Raw genomic sequence first — 16,736 nt, 5'->3', positions numbered from 1 at the left:
GTCTGCTTCTTCACACTACAAATAAAATGTGACAGCAAACGTGCTCTAGTGTGAACCCTCAAGGCGGCCCACATGCGCAAAAAGAAGACGTCACACACAACGCGTGAGTATAGGGGTGGGATTTAATAAGTTTTCTTCGTCCCACTCCTTTTTCAGGCAATTTTTGTTTTTTGTTTTGTGCATTTTATGTTCAATATAGGTAGTTGTTGTGCCTGGAAATGAACAAATAAATGAATGAAAATGAAAATGAATGAACGCGCTCTGTTTAGACCCAGACCAAACAGTCTTGTTTGACTGATGGCCGTTAATATAAAGACTTGTTTCGGATTTTACGTTTCCCAATTTTGCTTTAAGTTATTTTGTTATTTACATATGGCCTAATAATGATCCTTATTGCTGTTTCAGAGAGGAGCGGTGCTTCAAAGGATAGTTGCAGATTTCTGTCAGAATCTGCAGATTATACAGTACAAATAAAATAGTCACGTTTCTCCAACGCTGTCTTCCCAACAGTTTCACTGGATGGCCAGGAATCGTTCACGATGTCTTCTCGGGTGCTGATAATTGGCGTCTGTCTTGTGTCAGTGACGTAAAAGACGGATTTAATGCGACCTGACCGTTCAAACAACTGTCGCTTTCTGAAACATCAGATATGCATCGGATTCAGTACCACATACGAAAGTGACCCAGATCGGATTTGAAAATATCGGATTTGTGCCGTTCACACTGTCACACCATGATCGGATATGGGTCACATAGGGTCAAAAAAGTCGGATTTGATGCGCTTTCGCCTGCAGTGTGAATGTAGCTTTAGACTACGATGACCTGGATGACTGAGAACCTTCACAGACATAACGAAAACTATAGGTATAGGTGTTGCTTGTTTTGGACTGATTTGATTTGTTGCCCTTTTTTTCTCTCATCTGCTATGTCACTTTTTTTCTGGTAGTTTAAATTGGTTTTATTTGTTATTTTGATAAGTTGCTTTATTTATTCAGTTGAGTTCTTTCCTGCTAACTTTGGTACAGGCCCCAAACTATGATGTGGGTTTTTTTTTTAAACATGTAAAATAAAACCAATTTTTCATCTGTGCTCCACCTGTGTGCATCATCTTGAAAGTTAAAATTAGACTTTGTATGACACACATTCATCAGTCAGTGGTAAGGCTCAGTTTTCAAAAGGCTCGTCTACAACCATACGGTAGTTAATGAGCTCAACATAATGAGATTCAGAGTATGTGCATTCATGTAAGCATGTGAGTGCAAAAAACTAAACAAATATAAACCAAAAATATTTTATCCTGTAATTATACACCTGTCCTTGGAAGCACAAAAAGCTCACATCACAAGTGATGCATGCCACTGAAAGAGGCCACTTCCCTGTCCACTTAAAATGTCAACAAACCCAAACAGAAACCTTATACAGGGAGTGCAGAATTATTAGGCAAGTTGTATTTTTGAGGAATAATTTTATTATTGAACAACAACCATGTTCTCAATGAACCCAAAAAACTCATTAATATCAAAGCTGAATGTTTGTTGGAAGTAGTTTTTAGTTTGTTTTTAGTTTTAGCTATTTTAGGGGGATATCTGTGTGTGCAGGTGACTATTACTGTGCATAATTATTAGGCAACTTAACAAAAAACAAATATATACCCATTTCAATTATTTATTTTTACCAGTGAAACCAATATAACATCTCCACATTCACAAATATACATTTCTGACATTCAAAAACAAAACAAAAACAAATCAGCGACCAATATAGCCACCTTTCTTTGCAAGGACACTCAAAAGCCTGCCATCCATGGATTCTGTCAGTGTTTTGATCTGTTCACCATCAACATTGCGTGCAGCAGCAACCACAGCCTCCCAGACACTGTTCAGAGAGGTGTACTGTTTTCCCTCCTTGTAAATCTCACATTTGATGATGGACCACAGGTTCTCAATGGGGTTCAGATCAGGTGAACAAGGAGGCCATGTCATTAGTTTTTCTTCTTTTATACCCTTTCTTGCCAGCCACGCTGTGGAGTACTTGGACGCGTGTGATGGAGCATTGTCCTGCATGAAAATCATGTTTTTCTTGAAGGATGCAGACTTCTTCCTGTACCACTGCTTGAAGAAGGTGTCTTCCAGAAACTGGCAGTAGGACTGGGAGTTGAGCTTGACTCCATCCTCAACCCGAAAAGGCCCCACAAGCTCATCTTTGATGATACCAGCCCAAACCAGTACTCCACCTCCACCTTGCTGGCGTCTGAGTCGGACTGGAGCTCTCTGCCCTTTACCAATCCAGCCACGGGCCCATCCATCTGGCCCATCAAGACTCACTCTCATTTCATCAGTCCATAAAACCTTAGAAAAACCAGTCTTGAGATATTTCTTGGCCCAGTCTTGACGTTTCAGCTTGTGTGTCTTGTTCAGTGGTGGTCGTCTTTCAGCCTTTCTTACCTTGGCCATGTCTCTGAGTATTGCACACCTTGTGCTTTTGGGCACTCCAGTGATGTTGCAGCTCTGAAATATGGCCAAACTGGTGGCAAGCATTTGGCAGCTGCCTATTTCTTCATGGGCAGTTATTTTGCGCCTTGGTTTTTCCACACGCTTCTTGCGACCCTGTTGACTATTTTGAATGAAACGCTTGATTGTTCGATGATCACGCTTCAGAAGCTTTGCAATTTTGAGACTGCTGCATCCCTCTGCAAGATATCTCACTATTTTTGACTTTTCTGAGCCTGTCAAGTCCTTCTTTTGACCCATTTTGCCAAAGGAAAGGACGTTGCCTAATAATTATGCACACCTGATATAGGGTGTTGATGTCATTAGACCACACCCCTTCTCATTACAGAGATGCACATCACCTAATATGCTTAATTGGTAGTAGGCTTTCGAGCCTATACAGCTTGGAGTAAGACAACATGCATGAAGAGGATGATGTGGACAAAATACTCATTTGCCTAATAATTCTGCACTCCATGTATAGTGGTGCTCTAACTGTGTGTGTGTGTTTAACTGTATACATATATGCATCCCATGACAAGTTTTAAACACACCAAGGTCAGATGCACTTCCGTGTGTTACGTAAAGTGTTGGGGAGTAAGGTTGCAAAGAAAAAACTGCACCTGTTGCCATCTGTACATAGCTTCTGATGAAGGCACCAAAAGTGTGTCTGTGTGTTTAAGTGCCTGTCTTTGTGGTTACCTGAGTATGATGACTATCCATGTGTCTGTGCAAAGAGGGGGTGCTGGAGGAGTTTGACTTGCTGTGACTCTCATCCTCCAGCGACCCTGAACACAAAAAAAGAAGCGTTTCACAAACCACGGATATCTGTCTTCTCAAGTCTTTCCACACACAGGCAGGTAGAGTCTGAAGGACACACCGTTTTTCAAACACAAGCAATCTTAGAGAGGGCTAAGAAACTGTTTTCATGCAAAGAAAAATGTTAAGGTAAGAGTATGGTTTGGTTGCAAAACTCTCTGGGTATTTAAGAATAAAGTAACCACTCTCTGGTTCCAGTAAATCCTTCTCAGTTTCTCAGGTCACCTGATTATACCATTTAATTTCCCTCTCGTTATTTGTAACTCTAACTCCACTTACCAATCTTCCCAGCCTGCAACTACTTTTATTTCAGTCCACTCCACAATGAATTGAAGTGATTGTGCGGATCTGGCATTACAATGGCTAAAAGGAGAGTTTGCAGCTAAGACTGGCCTGGTGTATGACTTTGTCACTCCACAGGTAGCGCCAGTGGAACTGTATTTCTTATTTACAACCACATGGCATTTTAACTACTTTTTACTAACTGTAAACTATAAGTAGACTGACACCCATTAATCTCTAGATGCATAGTTACGTACCAACATGACAGTGGTGAAGCTGGCAGGGTCTTAATATATGATAACAGAGGTTGTAAAAACAAAACAAAAAAACTCAGTGTGTCTTTGCTTATCACCTGAAATGTCATGAAGCTGCCATGTCAGTTTTCCTTAATGTCACACTTGAAATTTCTCAAAAACACATTGTAACCTTGACATTCATAAAATATGGAGAACTTATTTGATTCAATCCAGGCACTGTATGTGCACAGCTTTGGATTTCAATTTTTGCCATGCTTAAAAACCACTAGCAAGTCCGCGCCAAGCTTTACCAAAGTAACCTTGAAGAATATAGCGGGTCATTGCTATTTAAAAATATCTTCCTAAGATTGTGAGTGTGAATGTGCAACATTGGGCTGTTACCGTTTGAGATCTGGTTCCCGTTCTCTACAGGGGCAGAGCTTTGTGAGTGGGGAGAGTGGTTGTTGGCGTTCTTGTCTTGTAGCTGGAGAGATGGTGAGGTGGGGGCAGAGCCACAGTCTTCCCTCCCTGGCAGATTGATATTAGAATTGAATCCTGGTGGGAATATAACAAGAGGAAATGCAACTGCATATCGGTGCATGTTACAAACGGTAATATCCATCATGCATAATATCATCAGAATACCCTCTCTTTATATATTTCATAATATCTGTCTGCCTTTCTCCCTTCTGCTGCTCCTTGGGGCTCAAATGCTACACACTGCATGAGTAAGTAACTGTGGGTGCATATGTGTGTGGCAGTGTGAATGAGAATTCATCAGCTGCTGTCCCACACAGAGAATGTTTGCCTCCCGGTCCATCCATGGTCACAAGATGCCTAAATATAAAGTTACCAAACTGTACTATCCCATGGGATAGGTGAGTTTTTACAAGGGACACAAGGCCATGCAGTGAGACAGAGCCCATGCGCGTGTTCATGCTTATGAAAGATGAGTCATTCAGGCACAAAGACCATAATAAAAGCTAAATGAAATTGGAAATTTTGGATGGTGCTGCTGAGGTATGATGTGTCTCATGACTCTGATTTCCTAAAGCCTGCCAAGACCCCCTGCCCTCTTTCCCTTGCATTCCTGTGGTTTTCTCATTCCCTGAAGATGAGGAAAGGCGGGTGGAGAAAAGAGCGTCAGCTGCTCTTCACTTCATGTCCGGGATAGCAACTGCAACCCCTGGGCAGTCCCACAGCGTCAGGTATCACATTCAGTTATTTAACAGCCGATAGGGAACGGAAGTAGAGCGCTCTGTTAAGCCCACTGGCATCTCTCTACGCATGGATCTAAGAGGGCCGCCTTGCTTTGCCCACTCAAAATACACCAGTGCTTGGTTCCCCTGTCACACACACCGTTTCCATGACGCCAGCACTTTTCCCGTACAGTTGCAGGTGCTGACGAGCGGTCAGACGCAAGATGTCATGTGATGCAAATGCGTAAGCATGTTCACTTGCCCTCATACCGTCTCTTATAAGGAGTTCAACTTTTTGCCCACTGAACTTATTGTATTTATAGAACTATGAGACAACAGCTTTGATCACAGCTCAGCTAGCTTCACAATCAGCCTCTAGCATGGTGTCTAGCTGATGCTTTCACCTGAATTCTTGAATATGCAAATAATAGTCCAGGACGTGCTGTTCAATGCTGCGAGGCAGTCTCGCTCCCTTCAGTAGAACCTGAGCGAGCTGTTAAATATTTCATAGCTATCCTCTTGGTTCTCCTGCTCATGTATTATTAACCCAGCCACAACTAATACACTTTGAGGAAACAGAGCCTCAGACAGTAGGGTGCGACAGTTTCTCAAGGTGGTATATCAGTGATAAGTTTACTTTTCACGCTCTCTCTGTCTGGGTTTGAAACCTTTGACCTAAGGGACCGGAGTTCATTTCATTCACTATGTGTGACAAATACTGTTTGTTCTTCTTTTGTAAAGGTCAGCTTTTTCATCACTACACACAGTTTCTATGTACTTTACATACGTGCAGAGCTATAGCACACAATAACAAAGCTAAAACATAATTACAGTGCAGTGTGATGCTAAGTGATTTACACAAGCTGGCTCATTACCTAACATATTAGAAGGCAGCTGCAGCAGCCAAAGGGCACTACACAGGAGGCTGTAACAAATGGGTTGCCTCAAGTAGGCCAAAGGGGGTTGCTGGTTACAACATCTGATCTAATGTAAGGGGTTTCCAAATGTAGGTCTGGATAACAGCGCATCTTACCTCTCTACTATTCGAAAACAAAACAAAATCTGTGACAGATTTATTGACAAAAGATATTGTTATTACCTATCTAAGCACGTAAAACTACTCCTGCTGTACAGAAGGTAATCAGATGGCATGCAATAAATCATCTGACCTAGGTCAGGATGGGATTTTGATCATAACCTCACAACTGTGGGCAGACAACAGCAAGAAACACACATGCATTCAATGAATGAATGGGAAACCCTTTACAAAATGCAAAAAGGTTCATATATTGGTGGTTTGGGAAGCAAATTAATACATATGCAATAATTAAAGGAAAAAGGGGGAAGTGCATGTACTTCATAATGTGTATGTATGTACACGAGGAGTGTGTGTCTACTGACAGACCTCCATCTCTCATCTTGCGGCCAGACTTCCTCAGTAGGCTACGTCCAGAGCTGAACAGGGTGCTGAGTTCATCCAGGGGGCTGGTCAGGGGCCTGCCGTTGGCTGGGTTGAATAGCAGTGGAGACGAGGAGCACGAGTGAGCTCTTCGAGGCTCAGGACGAGACACCTTCACAGGGGAATAGGGAGGAGGCTTCCCCAGCGGCTCCCCGCCTGTTCTTTGTGAGGACGTTTTGGAGGAATCTGAGCTCCCGGTGACAGATGCTGCTCGTGTCAGAGCCAGGAAGTTGGCCTCAGGTGGGAAGGGGAAGTGTGAAGGAGGTCTATAGGGTGGAGGTGGGGCACTAGGAGGAGGAGGTGGAGGAGTGAGTGGAGGTGTGGACTTTTTCTCTGGCATTAGAACAGTGAGGCTTGGGGAGGAATCAGCCCTCTGGCGGGCGTACTGTGGGGACAGGGGGCTGTCTGGCCCAGTGGCATAATTGAGGTTTGTCTCAAACACCGGCAGCTTTTTTACTTCTAGGGGGGTTAGGGGTGACTCATCAGAAGCAGGAGAACAGGTGACAGGTGAGGGCGGAAATACAAGGAGTGGAGGGCGGTGGGGAAGCAAGTTGGGAAAAGGTGCAGGAATGTCACAGCTGCCATCTTTTCCATGCTGGCTTTTGGGAGCTCCACTGTTTGATGTGCTATGTGAGTGAGCGATGTCCAAAGCAGCAGTCACCCCCAATGCCAGTCGTTTAGTCTCTGCACTCTGAGGAGGGGATGTCCCCAATCCTAATAAGTTGAGTCCTAGAGCCTCCAATTTGGCTGGTTTGGTGACAGAGGCAGCAGCTCCACCATCTTCAGAAGGGTAATACTTCATCTCCTCGTAGACAGCTTCCGAGTCGGCTTGCTCTGGGCTATCAGGCGGCTCCTGGAGGCTTCGTGCCCGCTGCTGGGATCCCAACATCTCTATGTAAATGTCTTCTTCATCTTGGCCCTTGAACAGACTTAGTGCAACCCCTTGTGGAGCATCTATGGAGGCTGCTCTCTGCATCAAGCCTCCAAATCCCCCGCCACGTGAAAGCAGGGCCAACTTTACATCAGCTGGGCGTAGCTGATGGAGCTGGGGTGCTACAGCATTAATCTCCTCATATGAGCCAGTCAGCTTAGTGTTGGGGCTGCGCTTGGGTTTCGGGGGTGGTACCTTTCTCATAGTTGTGTAGTCATCACTATGGGGACGGGGTTTGGACAAGGCTAAGGAAGAAACAAAACAAAGAAAGCTAAATCAATATGTAACAGCAATGAGGCACCGCCATCTGTTATATCTTTGACAGTCCAGTAGAAATTATTTACCTGCTGGGTCTGTGGGGGATAGCTGGGATTTAGGAGGGCTTCCAGCTGGTGAAGCGTAGCCCTCTGGAGTGGAGCACTCTTTGGCGGCCATCGTCAGGCCTGCACTAACTGCTTCATAAGATGCACTCAGACGAGTATTGGGGTCCCTCTTTGGTTTAGGAGGAGGTTGCTTACGAGGAGAGGAAAGACCTCCCCCGCCTGCTCCGTCCTCATTGATATGGACAACTTGCTGCAAGGCTGGTTTGATGGGTGGATTGGCAGACGAATGGACCATGTTCTCAATGGCGAGCGGGGTGGGTACCGAGCTGGAGCGAAAGTGGCGAATGACTCGACTTCCGCCGTTGGCAGGGCCGTCATGCACTTTCGTGCTTTTCTCTGCCACTCTACAAATGGAAATAAGGAACAATGAATTTATGTTTAAAAGGCGACGAGTGAGTTTACTTTATAATTAATCAAACTCAATATACGCTTGCCTCAAATGTCACTTCAGAGGTTTAAGATAAATTGGGCAAAAGGAGGAAACAACCAAAGAGATTAAACCTAATGTCCTTGCTGTAATTTGATATCATCCAGTTTGATATTTCCTTGGCTAATCTGGGTGAGCCATCTGTTAGTTTCCTGATTGCAGGCAGGCATGCGGTCGGGGGTGAGAGGTGGGGGGTGAGCATTTGTGGAGGTACTCAGGAGAGGCGTTTTGAAAATCTGCAGTGAGATTACAGTAGGGGAATCTGGGGGAATGTGTAGATGTAAGTACATTTTTATCTCCTCTACAGGACAAAGGTGAAACCTGTTATCAGCTGTTACATGCTCAAGGACACAGAGTTTATAGAAAACATGTGTCTTATATTATTTGTGATATCTCTGGTCTCCTTTCACGTTTAAAAAGCACATTGAAATGTGCTTTTTTTAGGCATGTGTGACAACAACTCAAACTTAAATAAATGTAGAACAATTTGCTATTTTGTCAAAATGTTTTGTCCTGTCAGGATTTTAGCCACCAGTATTTATCAAAATGAAATAAAAGTATTTTTCCTCCAACAACAGCAGTAATCAATAGAAATGATATAGCACTGCTTTCTCTGCAGGCAAAAAAGAACTTATAGAAATAATGCACATATTTATGAAGCATACTGCAGAAAGCATAAGAATATAGTACCTGTACGTACTTACGACTTTAATAGTGCTGAAATACCAATCACACTTGAGTTATTATGAAGGCCCTTCATTTAGCGCCACCTCTAAAAAGCTTTTTATTGCTTTTTTACACTTTTTCCAAGAGAGTTATTTAATTTCCTCCAAGTGTAATATACTGGTATATTAGAATGAGGTGAGGTGGAGATAAGGATTGTATTCCATAGGAGCAACACAATACGAAAACAATCTGATAGCGCGAGTCATTATCTGACTATCCATCATGAACCTCACAATTAAAAGTCTGCAGCACACAGGTATACAGTGACATCATTAATCAGAAAGCACATGCTGTGCTGGCATGGCCACACACAAGCACGCAGATGAATAAACACACACAATTATGAAGGCAAATGATTCCTTCACACAGTCATAAATCCTGTAAATGACTACGATTGTTTTTCTCCGGGCTAAATGACGCTACAGTTACTACGAGGTCAGTGCCTCATAATATGAATCATATTATAGTGAGTAATGAAAGCTCTCTCTTAGTGAGAATATGGTCTTGATTGATCGCAGTGACTATAAAATGTCAGAAAATGGCTAAAGGTTACGAAGATGTGCACTGAGAAAATGAAAAAAGAAATATCCATATTTTAAATTAGTCCTAACCAGGAGAATAGCGGAACTCTATCCTTGATCAAGCAAAATATTTGCTTTCTGATCGAAATAAAAGGGCGTACGCTGTATTAGTGTCTGCTCATTTACCTCCTGATTGGCTGATCTTCCTCCTTCCCCACCGGCTCTGGTCTTTCGCCAAGGGGTGGACTACTGCCAAGGGTGTTGAGCAGGCTATTGCCATGGCAGCGCAGGCGGTCGTTTTCTCTTGCAATGTCGGAGGCATTTTGGATAACCAGCTGGTCGTAGGTTCGCAGTCCCATGTCTTCTGCCCCCTGCAGGAAGTGCTGCACACCGCACTCCTCTTTGTGTTGTAACGATAACCTGCGATTGACCCGCTGCCTGGCTAGCCAGCCGCGAACAACTGAGACATTGGGTGGAGATGAAGACACAGTCATCAGAGGTGTCGTGGCTCGAAAAGAAGATGGTGGTAGACGATATTGTTGTATTGAGTATTACCTTTCTGACAGGTGATGATCTTTTTATGTAGCTGGTAGCAGCGGTCGTTGAGCTGGTCTGCCTGCCAGTATCTCAGAAACACTTTACTGCTGCCCATCTACACAGACAACGAAACAAGAAATCTAATAAAACATACACATATATATCTTTTTTTTTTTTTCATCAGCTAAAAGGAGCACTTAGAGGACCCTGTGAAGCTGTTTTCTTTTGGAAATCTCAGAAGAGTGTGACCTGCTAGTTGAGCGATGGGAGACCGGTGATGTAGCAGTAATTTATGATAATCAGTGGGTGTGGAGTGTGGATAGGGTGTGGGTTTGCATGCTGATAATGCATTCACTTCCTGGACATAGAGAGCTTTTGAGAGGTGACAGAGGTCACGCTATACCAGGTGCAAGGAATTGTGAGGGTGACATACTTGCAGATAGCCCCTATTCATTCCAGCACAAGCTACTTGTAGGAGTAATGTGTGTGTGTTTGTGTGTGCGTGTGTTTGTGTGTGAGTGACTGAGTGAGTGAGTAAGGCAGGGTTTTATCAAAAGTGTCTGCGGGCTATTGTGGAGGAGTGTGTATGCATGTGTGACCTGTGGGGTCACACGCTCAGACACAACAGCAGTCTAGCAGACAGGAGAGAGGGGGGTTGGAGGGGTCCGTGCTGCTGTGTGCGTGCGTGTGTGTGTGTGTGTGTCGAATTCTGATGAGGTGGGACAGCTGGAACAAGTTGTCAGGATTCCATGGGATCTTTGAAACAGAGGGTCAGGGATTAAGTCATTTGGCAAATTTTTCATTATTGATGGAGACAGAAAAGGACACTGGACACAAACACACCTGCCATCCCTGGAGTTTTGATTGTTGCAGAACTGAGCGACATTTTTCCTCCGGAGACAGTTTCTTCTTGTCTCCCAGTGTTGGGACAACAAGGTCTTTATATCTGTAACACGACAAAGAAAAACACAAAACATCAGAGCTCCAGGGATAAACACGCTGAACCTAAAAACCCAGACAAGACATGGAGGCAGCCTATTTTGGAAACAATGGGTTCAAGGGTCATTAGGGTCATTCAGAAGACAAGCCAAACAGCATCTGTTCCTATTGGCAGTGTCCAGGGCAACCGTTGTTATGAATGGTCAGCTGGATGGAGTCAGTGGTTTGTTTATGCACTGGGTGGTGTGGAGAGAAGCAGAAAGTAAGAAAAGTGAATATAGCTGTTGATGTGTAATAAGAGTAGATGTTTTTATATATTCTGAATTCTGAATACACACAGAAGAAAGAATGATTATGAATTATGAAGGAAATAAACTGACCACATAGAAAAATGTGACTGAACTGAAAACACAACATCCCTGAAGACAACCGTATGCTTTGTTGGTGTGAATATAAGTGTACAACAAATGTACTCAATAAGGTATGAAGATTTCTCTTGCTGTGATTGGTTCAGCTTAAGCCTATAGTAAAGCCTTCAGCTTAATGGGAATTCAGTTTGACTTTTCCTTATTCCCTGCAGAGAAACTTAGGCTTGCAGTCTGCACTCTCATTGAGGAAAGACTGTTTTGTACAATAGGAAGTGCTTCCAGCTCTTTAACTGAAAAAAAAAAATACAGAATTAAAAATTAAAGAAGCAATTTTTCCTGTGAATTAAGTAATTATCTATATATACACAGCTGATTGTTATACACTGGGGGACCGCACCGGTCCGCACCCGATGCCATACCAATGTGAATGAGCTGTAAATATTCTAACTGCACTGTTTATCTTCGACAGCTTACAGCATTACCATCTGTGACGGACAACTGGTTCACAAAGCTCATCCCAATATTTATAAAACTACGGGACAAGGTGCACGTGTCATTAACAGAATATATAACTGAAAGTATGTCATGTCATGAAGTGCATACAGTAAATACAATAGGCTTATTCTGTGCAGAAATTCTGACTTGACTAACATTACTGTGCAAAAGTCTTGAGTCGTCAGACTTTCCTCAAATTTTTTAACTGTTCTTGAGCAAGTACTCACGGTTGTTATCTATGTAACAGATTTTGCTCAAATACAGTATATTTAATTCAGGTGTTTTTTTAAACTTTCTTACAAATTAACACCATTATGTGATTTTTCATTGTTGTATTGTTCAACAAAAACACAGTTTTTTCACGAGTATAAAATACACTATAAAATACTTCCTATGTTTTAAAGTTCTTTAGATCTCCAGGCTTTTTAGGGGTCTTTCAAAGTTTTCCTTTGACATTGACTCATTTTTACCAGATTTTTAGTCTAGCAGTTGACCATTTTCAAAGGAATATTTTGTTTGTTTGTTTGTTTTTTAAGCCCATTAACACTGGCCTATGAATCATCCAAACATAAAAAGGAATCTAACTCGAGGGGTTAACCAATTTTGTGTCAACATATAAAAGACAGCTATCTTCAGGCACTTTGTTACTACAACCTGTTGTAAAAGCACATATTTGTTCCCTTTTCTTTAGTTCAATCTGTGAAAAATGCCCCCAAAAAACATACTTTGACAAAAATGAAATAGTATTTTGGCACAAACAAGGTGATTCCAGAAAAGCTATTAGCCCGCATTGAGGAAATTGAACAAGTGGAGGAAAAAAATCCTAAAAAAAAAAAAAACTATCTGCAGCAGATGAACAGTATCGTAAAATCATGAAGAAATAGGATAAAATAAATCCAGCAAAGGCCCGATAGAGGACCAGACAGCTGTACGTGAGCCTTCAGTTTATCCATCTACTGTTCACTGAAGCCTCATCAGAAATGGTCTCAGCTGAAGGGTCGCTGTTAAAAAGCCAGTTCTAAGGAAGGAAAGCAGGGAGAAAAGGCTAAGGTTTGCCAAATTACACAAGAACTGGACTCGAAATCAGTGGAAACAGATCCTATGGAGTTATGGGTTCAAGTCATTATTAGAGATGGACCGATCCGATATTTAGTATCGGTATCGGTCCGATACTGACGTAAATTACTGGATCGGATATCGGAGAGAAATAAAAAATGTAATCCGATCCGTTAAATATCAAAAAAGCACCTCACAAAACTTGCGACATGGCGTAACTCGGCTCATAACCGTAGCACGTTGGAGCAGTGTGCTCACGTGATAGAGCGGCTGTGTGTATTTGGAGCCTCGCTACCAAACCGGCATTTCATCTCCGAGGAAGTGATCCCAGAGAGAAGTAAAGCAAGTGTGTAAGTTCATCTCTGAATGTTTGTAAAGCATTCCCACGTTAAGCTTAACAACCGATATATGGAGCGACTGCCTCTTTTTGCTGCTACTTCAATCATGAAACTGATTAATGATCAGCTGATCGGCTTTTCTGTCGCGAGTCCGTCTCTCTTGTTTGTTTTTGGCCCACTTCACGCCAGAAAGAGGAAACCAGTGGCTGAATAACAGCAGCACGTTTAAGCTTGATAAGCTGTTGTTAGAATTTATTTAATATTACTTTCGAAACCAGGATCTTTTTCTACGTAGCTGACGGCTGGTAACTGTGCAGGGGCGGAGCTAGCAAAGTTATGCAGGGGGGCCGATAGGGCATGAACAGGGAAAAGGGGTCACAAAGACATACTTTTCTTTCTTATTCTCATTTAAAATGTCTAGCTTTTAATGAATAATTATCTGAATCTTACACCCAAAGTTTTAATCTTATGTAAAATACATAGAAGTCCATTACTGTATATAGTAACTAATAAGGCTAATATACCCTAGTAAGCTATAGTACTTTTTCCTTTGTACCATCTGTGCAGTCTGCAGTTCTGTTGAAGAAAGATGTTGAATCTATTTAATTATTCTTGAAAAATAATTTATTTCTGTGCATTTTTTTCACACTGCATCAAATTAAAGTTGATTACGTCGATTAAGCATCATGAGGTGGAGGGGGGGGTGGTTCCCTATTTTTTTTTGCTGGGAGTTTGCAACCCTATTAGTTAGGTTGCTTAATATTTCTGCTAAGTACTCTTTAAAATACCAGAATAGGAAGGATTGGAGTAGGTTTAAGTTTATTAGATTGATCAGTATTGCTGAACTATGAAATATTTTGGGTGCAGTGTATTTTTTACATACAGGTATAACAGAATAGCTTTAGTGTTGTTGTTTATTTAAACTTGAGTATGAACTTATACAAAATGCAGAAGATATTAAAAAAACAGTTTTATTGATTAAAAAGACACTTTTTTTCCCTTTTTTTCCCCTTTTTTTCCTCCTTTTTTTTCCTTCAAAAAAAAAAAAAAAAAAAAAAACACTATATCAGATTCATATCGGTATCGGCAGATATCCAAATTTATGATATCGGTATCGGACATAAAAAAGTGGTATCGTGCCATCTCTAGTCATTATCAATATGTATGGAGGAGGTCAGGACAGAAGTACAATAGTGACTGTATCAACACTGCTTAAAGATATGGCTATAGGCTTTTGCACAGCACCCAAGCAGCAATAACACAGTCACTTATACAATATAAAGTATATATTGTAATATACCTTATAATATATATTTTAATATATTATATTAATATAATAATATATAACAGTGAGTCAGTAATCTAATAGTGTATGAAGTAAGGCATGACAGTCACAGAAACACAGTATAAGAATGCTAAAAAAATCAATATTTGGCAGGAAAACAAAGTGTCCATGTACACTACAATTATCATTACATCTTATAATTAAACTTTATATTTTACATAATACGTCTAATAAATATTCCAATGTACATTTTGGAATCATGTTTTATGCAAAATACTTTAAATTTTTAGGGGCCAAAGAGCTAAAGATTAATATGCTGAATTTGTCACTGGTTTCTATCTTTATTTTTTCCATAAATGCTGTAAGTAAAGCTTCCTTTACACACTATTTCAGACACTGGTTTTTGAACATTTGTTTTTATTAAAAATCAGTTATCAGTACACTAGTCTGTCTTTTCTGTTCTCAATGGGAAGCATTACTAGCTGATGATGCCACTCTGCTGACGAGACATATATAACAAGCAGATGGCTGGAAACATAAACCACTTGCGCTGTCAATAGCGAGTATGCGAGTGTATATGGATATGGGATGTGTTTGATTTACAGAAGAGGGCTATGTCTGAACTCTCCCTAACCCTCTCTCTGTATGGTAATACCAGTTCTGCAGACAGCACACGCTGTCCCTGTGGGCCCATAAAATACAAAGGAACTCTGTAAATCCATGACCTCTCCAACGAGGATATGAAAACCGTCGATGGTCCCTGCTTTAACAAGACCTAAGGGGGCTTCATGTGGAGTCAAAGAAGTGAAATAACCCTTTTAAAAAAGCTTAAATGGAGGGTTACACTGTGCTAACGTGGTTCACTGTGACCAGAGGGCTGTCACTGACCTCGTTGACTGAGCATCACAAAGGTGGTAATGACAGTGCATTTGTAATTTAAACTCTTACTTCCTTTCTGAAGCTGCTCCTTAGACATATTTCATGGTGGCAACATTTAGTCAATAATATCTGCCGACATTACTTTCTATGTACTACCAAGAAATTTGTATTTTTATCTATCAGTGGAAGGTAATGAAGATGTACTTGGAAAAAAATCATATTTAAAAATGACTTTTATTCTTGTGGACTGTATTTGTACCGCGCTCTGTAAATACTTATAAATCTTTCACATCCAATTTTGGATAAATGATAAGAACAACACACATCGAGGGCTGGGGTTGGAAGAAACAAGGTTCAAATGGTCCTATTTGACCTCACACATTTGCAGAAAATAAACTTGGTCACAAAACACATATGGTATCATAAAAGACAAATAAAAGCACCAGTAAAACAGATTTCATCGTAAATCACCCTGGTTACCAGGACACTAATGTAATTTGCTTCAGGCTGCCGCTTTGACTTAGTCGAGTGGCCTGCGAGGCTTCAGTGTGTAAGTGTGTATTTCTGTGTAGGCATGGCTCTGTTTGTATTCATGAGACTACAGCAAAGTCAAGGATAATGAGTAATTTAATGGACTGCCATTCTGATTAGTCTAGAGCCTGGGATTATTTCTGAAGGAGAGACACATTGCAGGGAAAAGATGGAATAAAAAAAAAGAAATGGTACGAAACTGGAATGACTGTGTGGACATGACAAAAGTAGGTAGTGATGATGCGGGAAAAATACAAACAGTGGTTCAGAAGAGAGAGTAAGTGAGGAAAGAATGAGACATCAAGTGAGAAAGAGCTCTGGAAAACAGCAGTGCAATCCACCCCCAAATCAGTAGTCCAAGCAGTGATCATAGGTTGGCACTGTGTGCGCTGGACCCAGTGGAGCTGAGAGAGATGAATGGCAAATGGCCTGGATTGACTGGTGTTTTGTGAGTGGCAACCACTTAAATCAGGTATTGCTTTGATTTACAAAAACACACACACATCAGAACACACACCATTTACTGTATGAACAACAACAACAAAAAAACTGCCACACAGGCATTCAACAGTTTTTGTCTTTTGCTTTTAATGCCAGAGACGACTCACAAAAGCTGGAATCGTAACTCTGAAAACACAAAGAGATCTACAGTAAACTATCTTAAAGCTTAAACAAATCGAAGGACAATTTAAATCCATCCCTCCTTCACATCAGTGCTAAGCCAACTGCAACTTATATTCTTAATATTCTTTGGCAAAGAATGCGCCCACTGCATAGAGGTGGTGACCCAAGTGACTCAAGTAAGTGACGCCCTGTCTTAAAATGGTCTAATTCTG

General features: G+C 41.4%; 1 protein-coding gene across 7 annotated transcripts in view; it reads right to left on the bottom strand.

The window, feature by feature from the left end:
* The window catches only part of myo16 (myosin XVI), a 105,547-nt gene that overhangs the window by 8,732 nt on the left and 80,079 nt on the right, over positions 1 to 16,736 (bottom strand). For 6 of the 7 annotated variants that reach the window (XR_317470.3, XR_317471.3, XM_005948832.2 and 3 more), the window contains exons 28-34: positions 10,853 to 10,955; positions 10,028 to 10,124; positions 9,659 to 9,932; positions 7,760 to 8,142; positions 6,431 to 7,660; positions 4,229 to 4,381; positions 3,192 to 3,277 (exon numbers count right to left, since the gene is read on the bottom strand). Coding sequence is in view for 5 of the 7 variants with exons in the window: in XM_005948832.2 (XP_005948894.1) it covers positions 3,192 to 3,277; positions 4,229 to 4,381; positions 6,431 to 7,660; positions 7,760 to 8,142; positions 9,659 to 9,932; positions 10,028 to 10,124; positions 10,853 to 10,955 (2,326 nt within the window). In the remaining 2 variants the exon portion in view is untranslated. The remainder of the gene's footprint in view (positions 1 to 3,191; positions 3,278 to 4,228; positions 4,382 to 6,430; positions 7,661 to 7,759; positions 8,143 to 9,658; positions 9,933 to 10,027; positions 10,125 to 10,852; positions 10,956 to 16,736) is intronic. The other variant, XM_005948830.3, reaches the window with a different exon arrangement.

The sequence above is a fragment of the Haplochromis burtoni genome, unplaced genomic scaffold (assembly GCF_018398535.1).
Source record: "Haplochromis burtoni strain Fernald_Lab_line unplaced genomic scaffold, NCSU_Asbu1 Contig_289, whole genome shotgun sequence".
Lineage (NCBI taxonomy): Eukaryota > Metazoa > Chordata > Actinopteri > Cichliformes > Cichlidae > Haplochromis > Haplochromis burtoni.
Note: the sequence above shows the minus strand (reverse complement) of the source record. Positions and strands in the feature narration are given on the sequence as shown.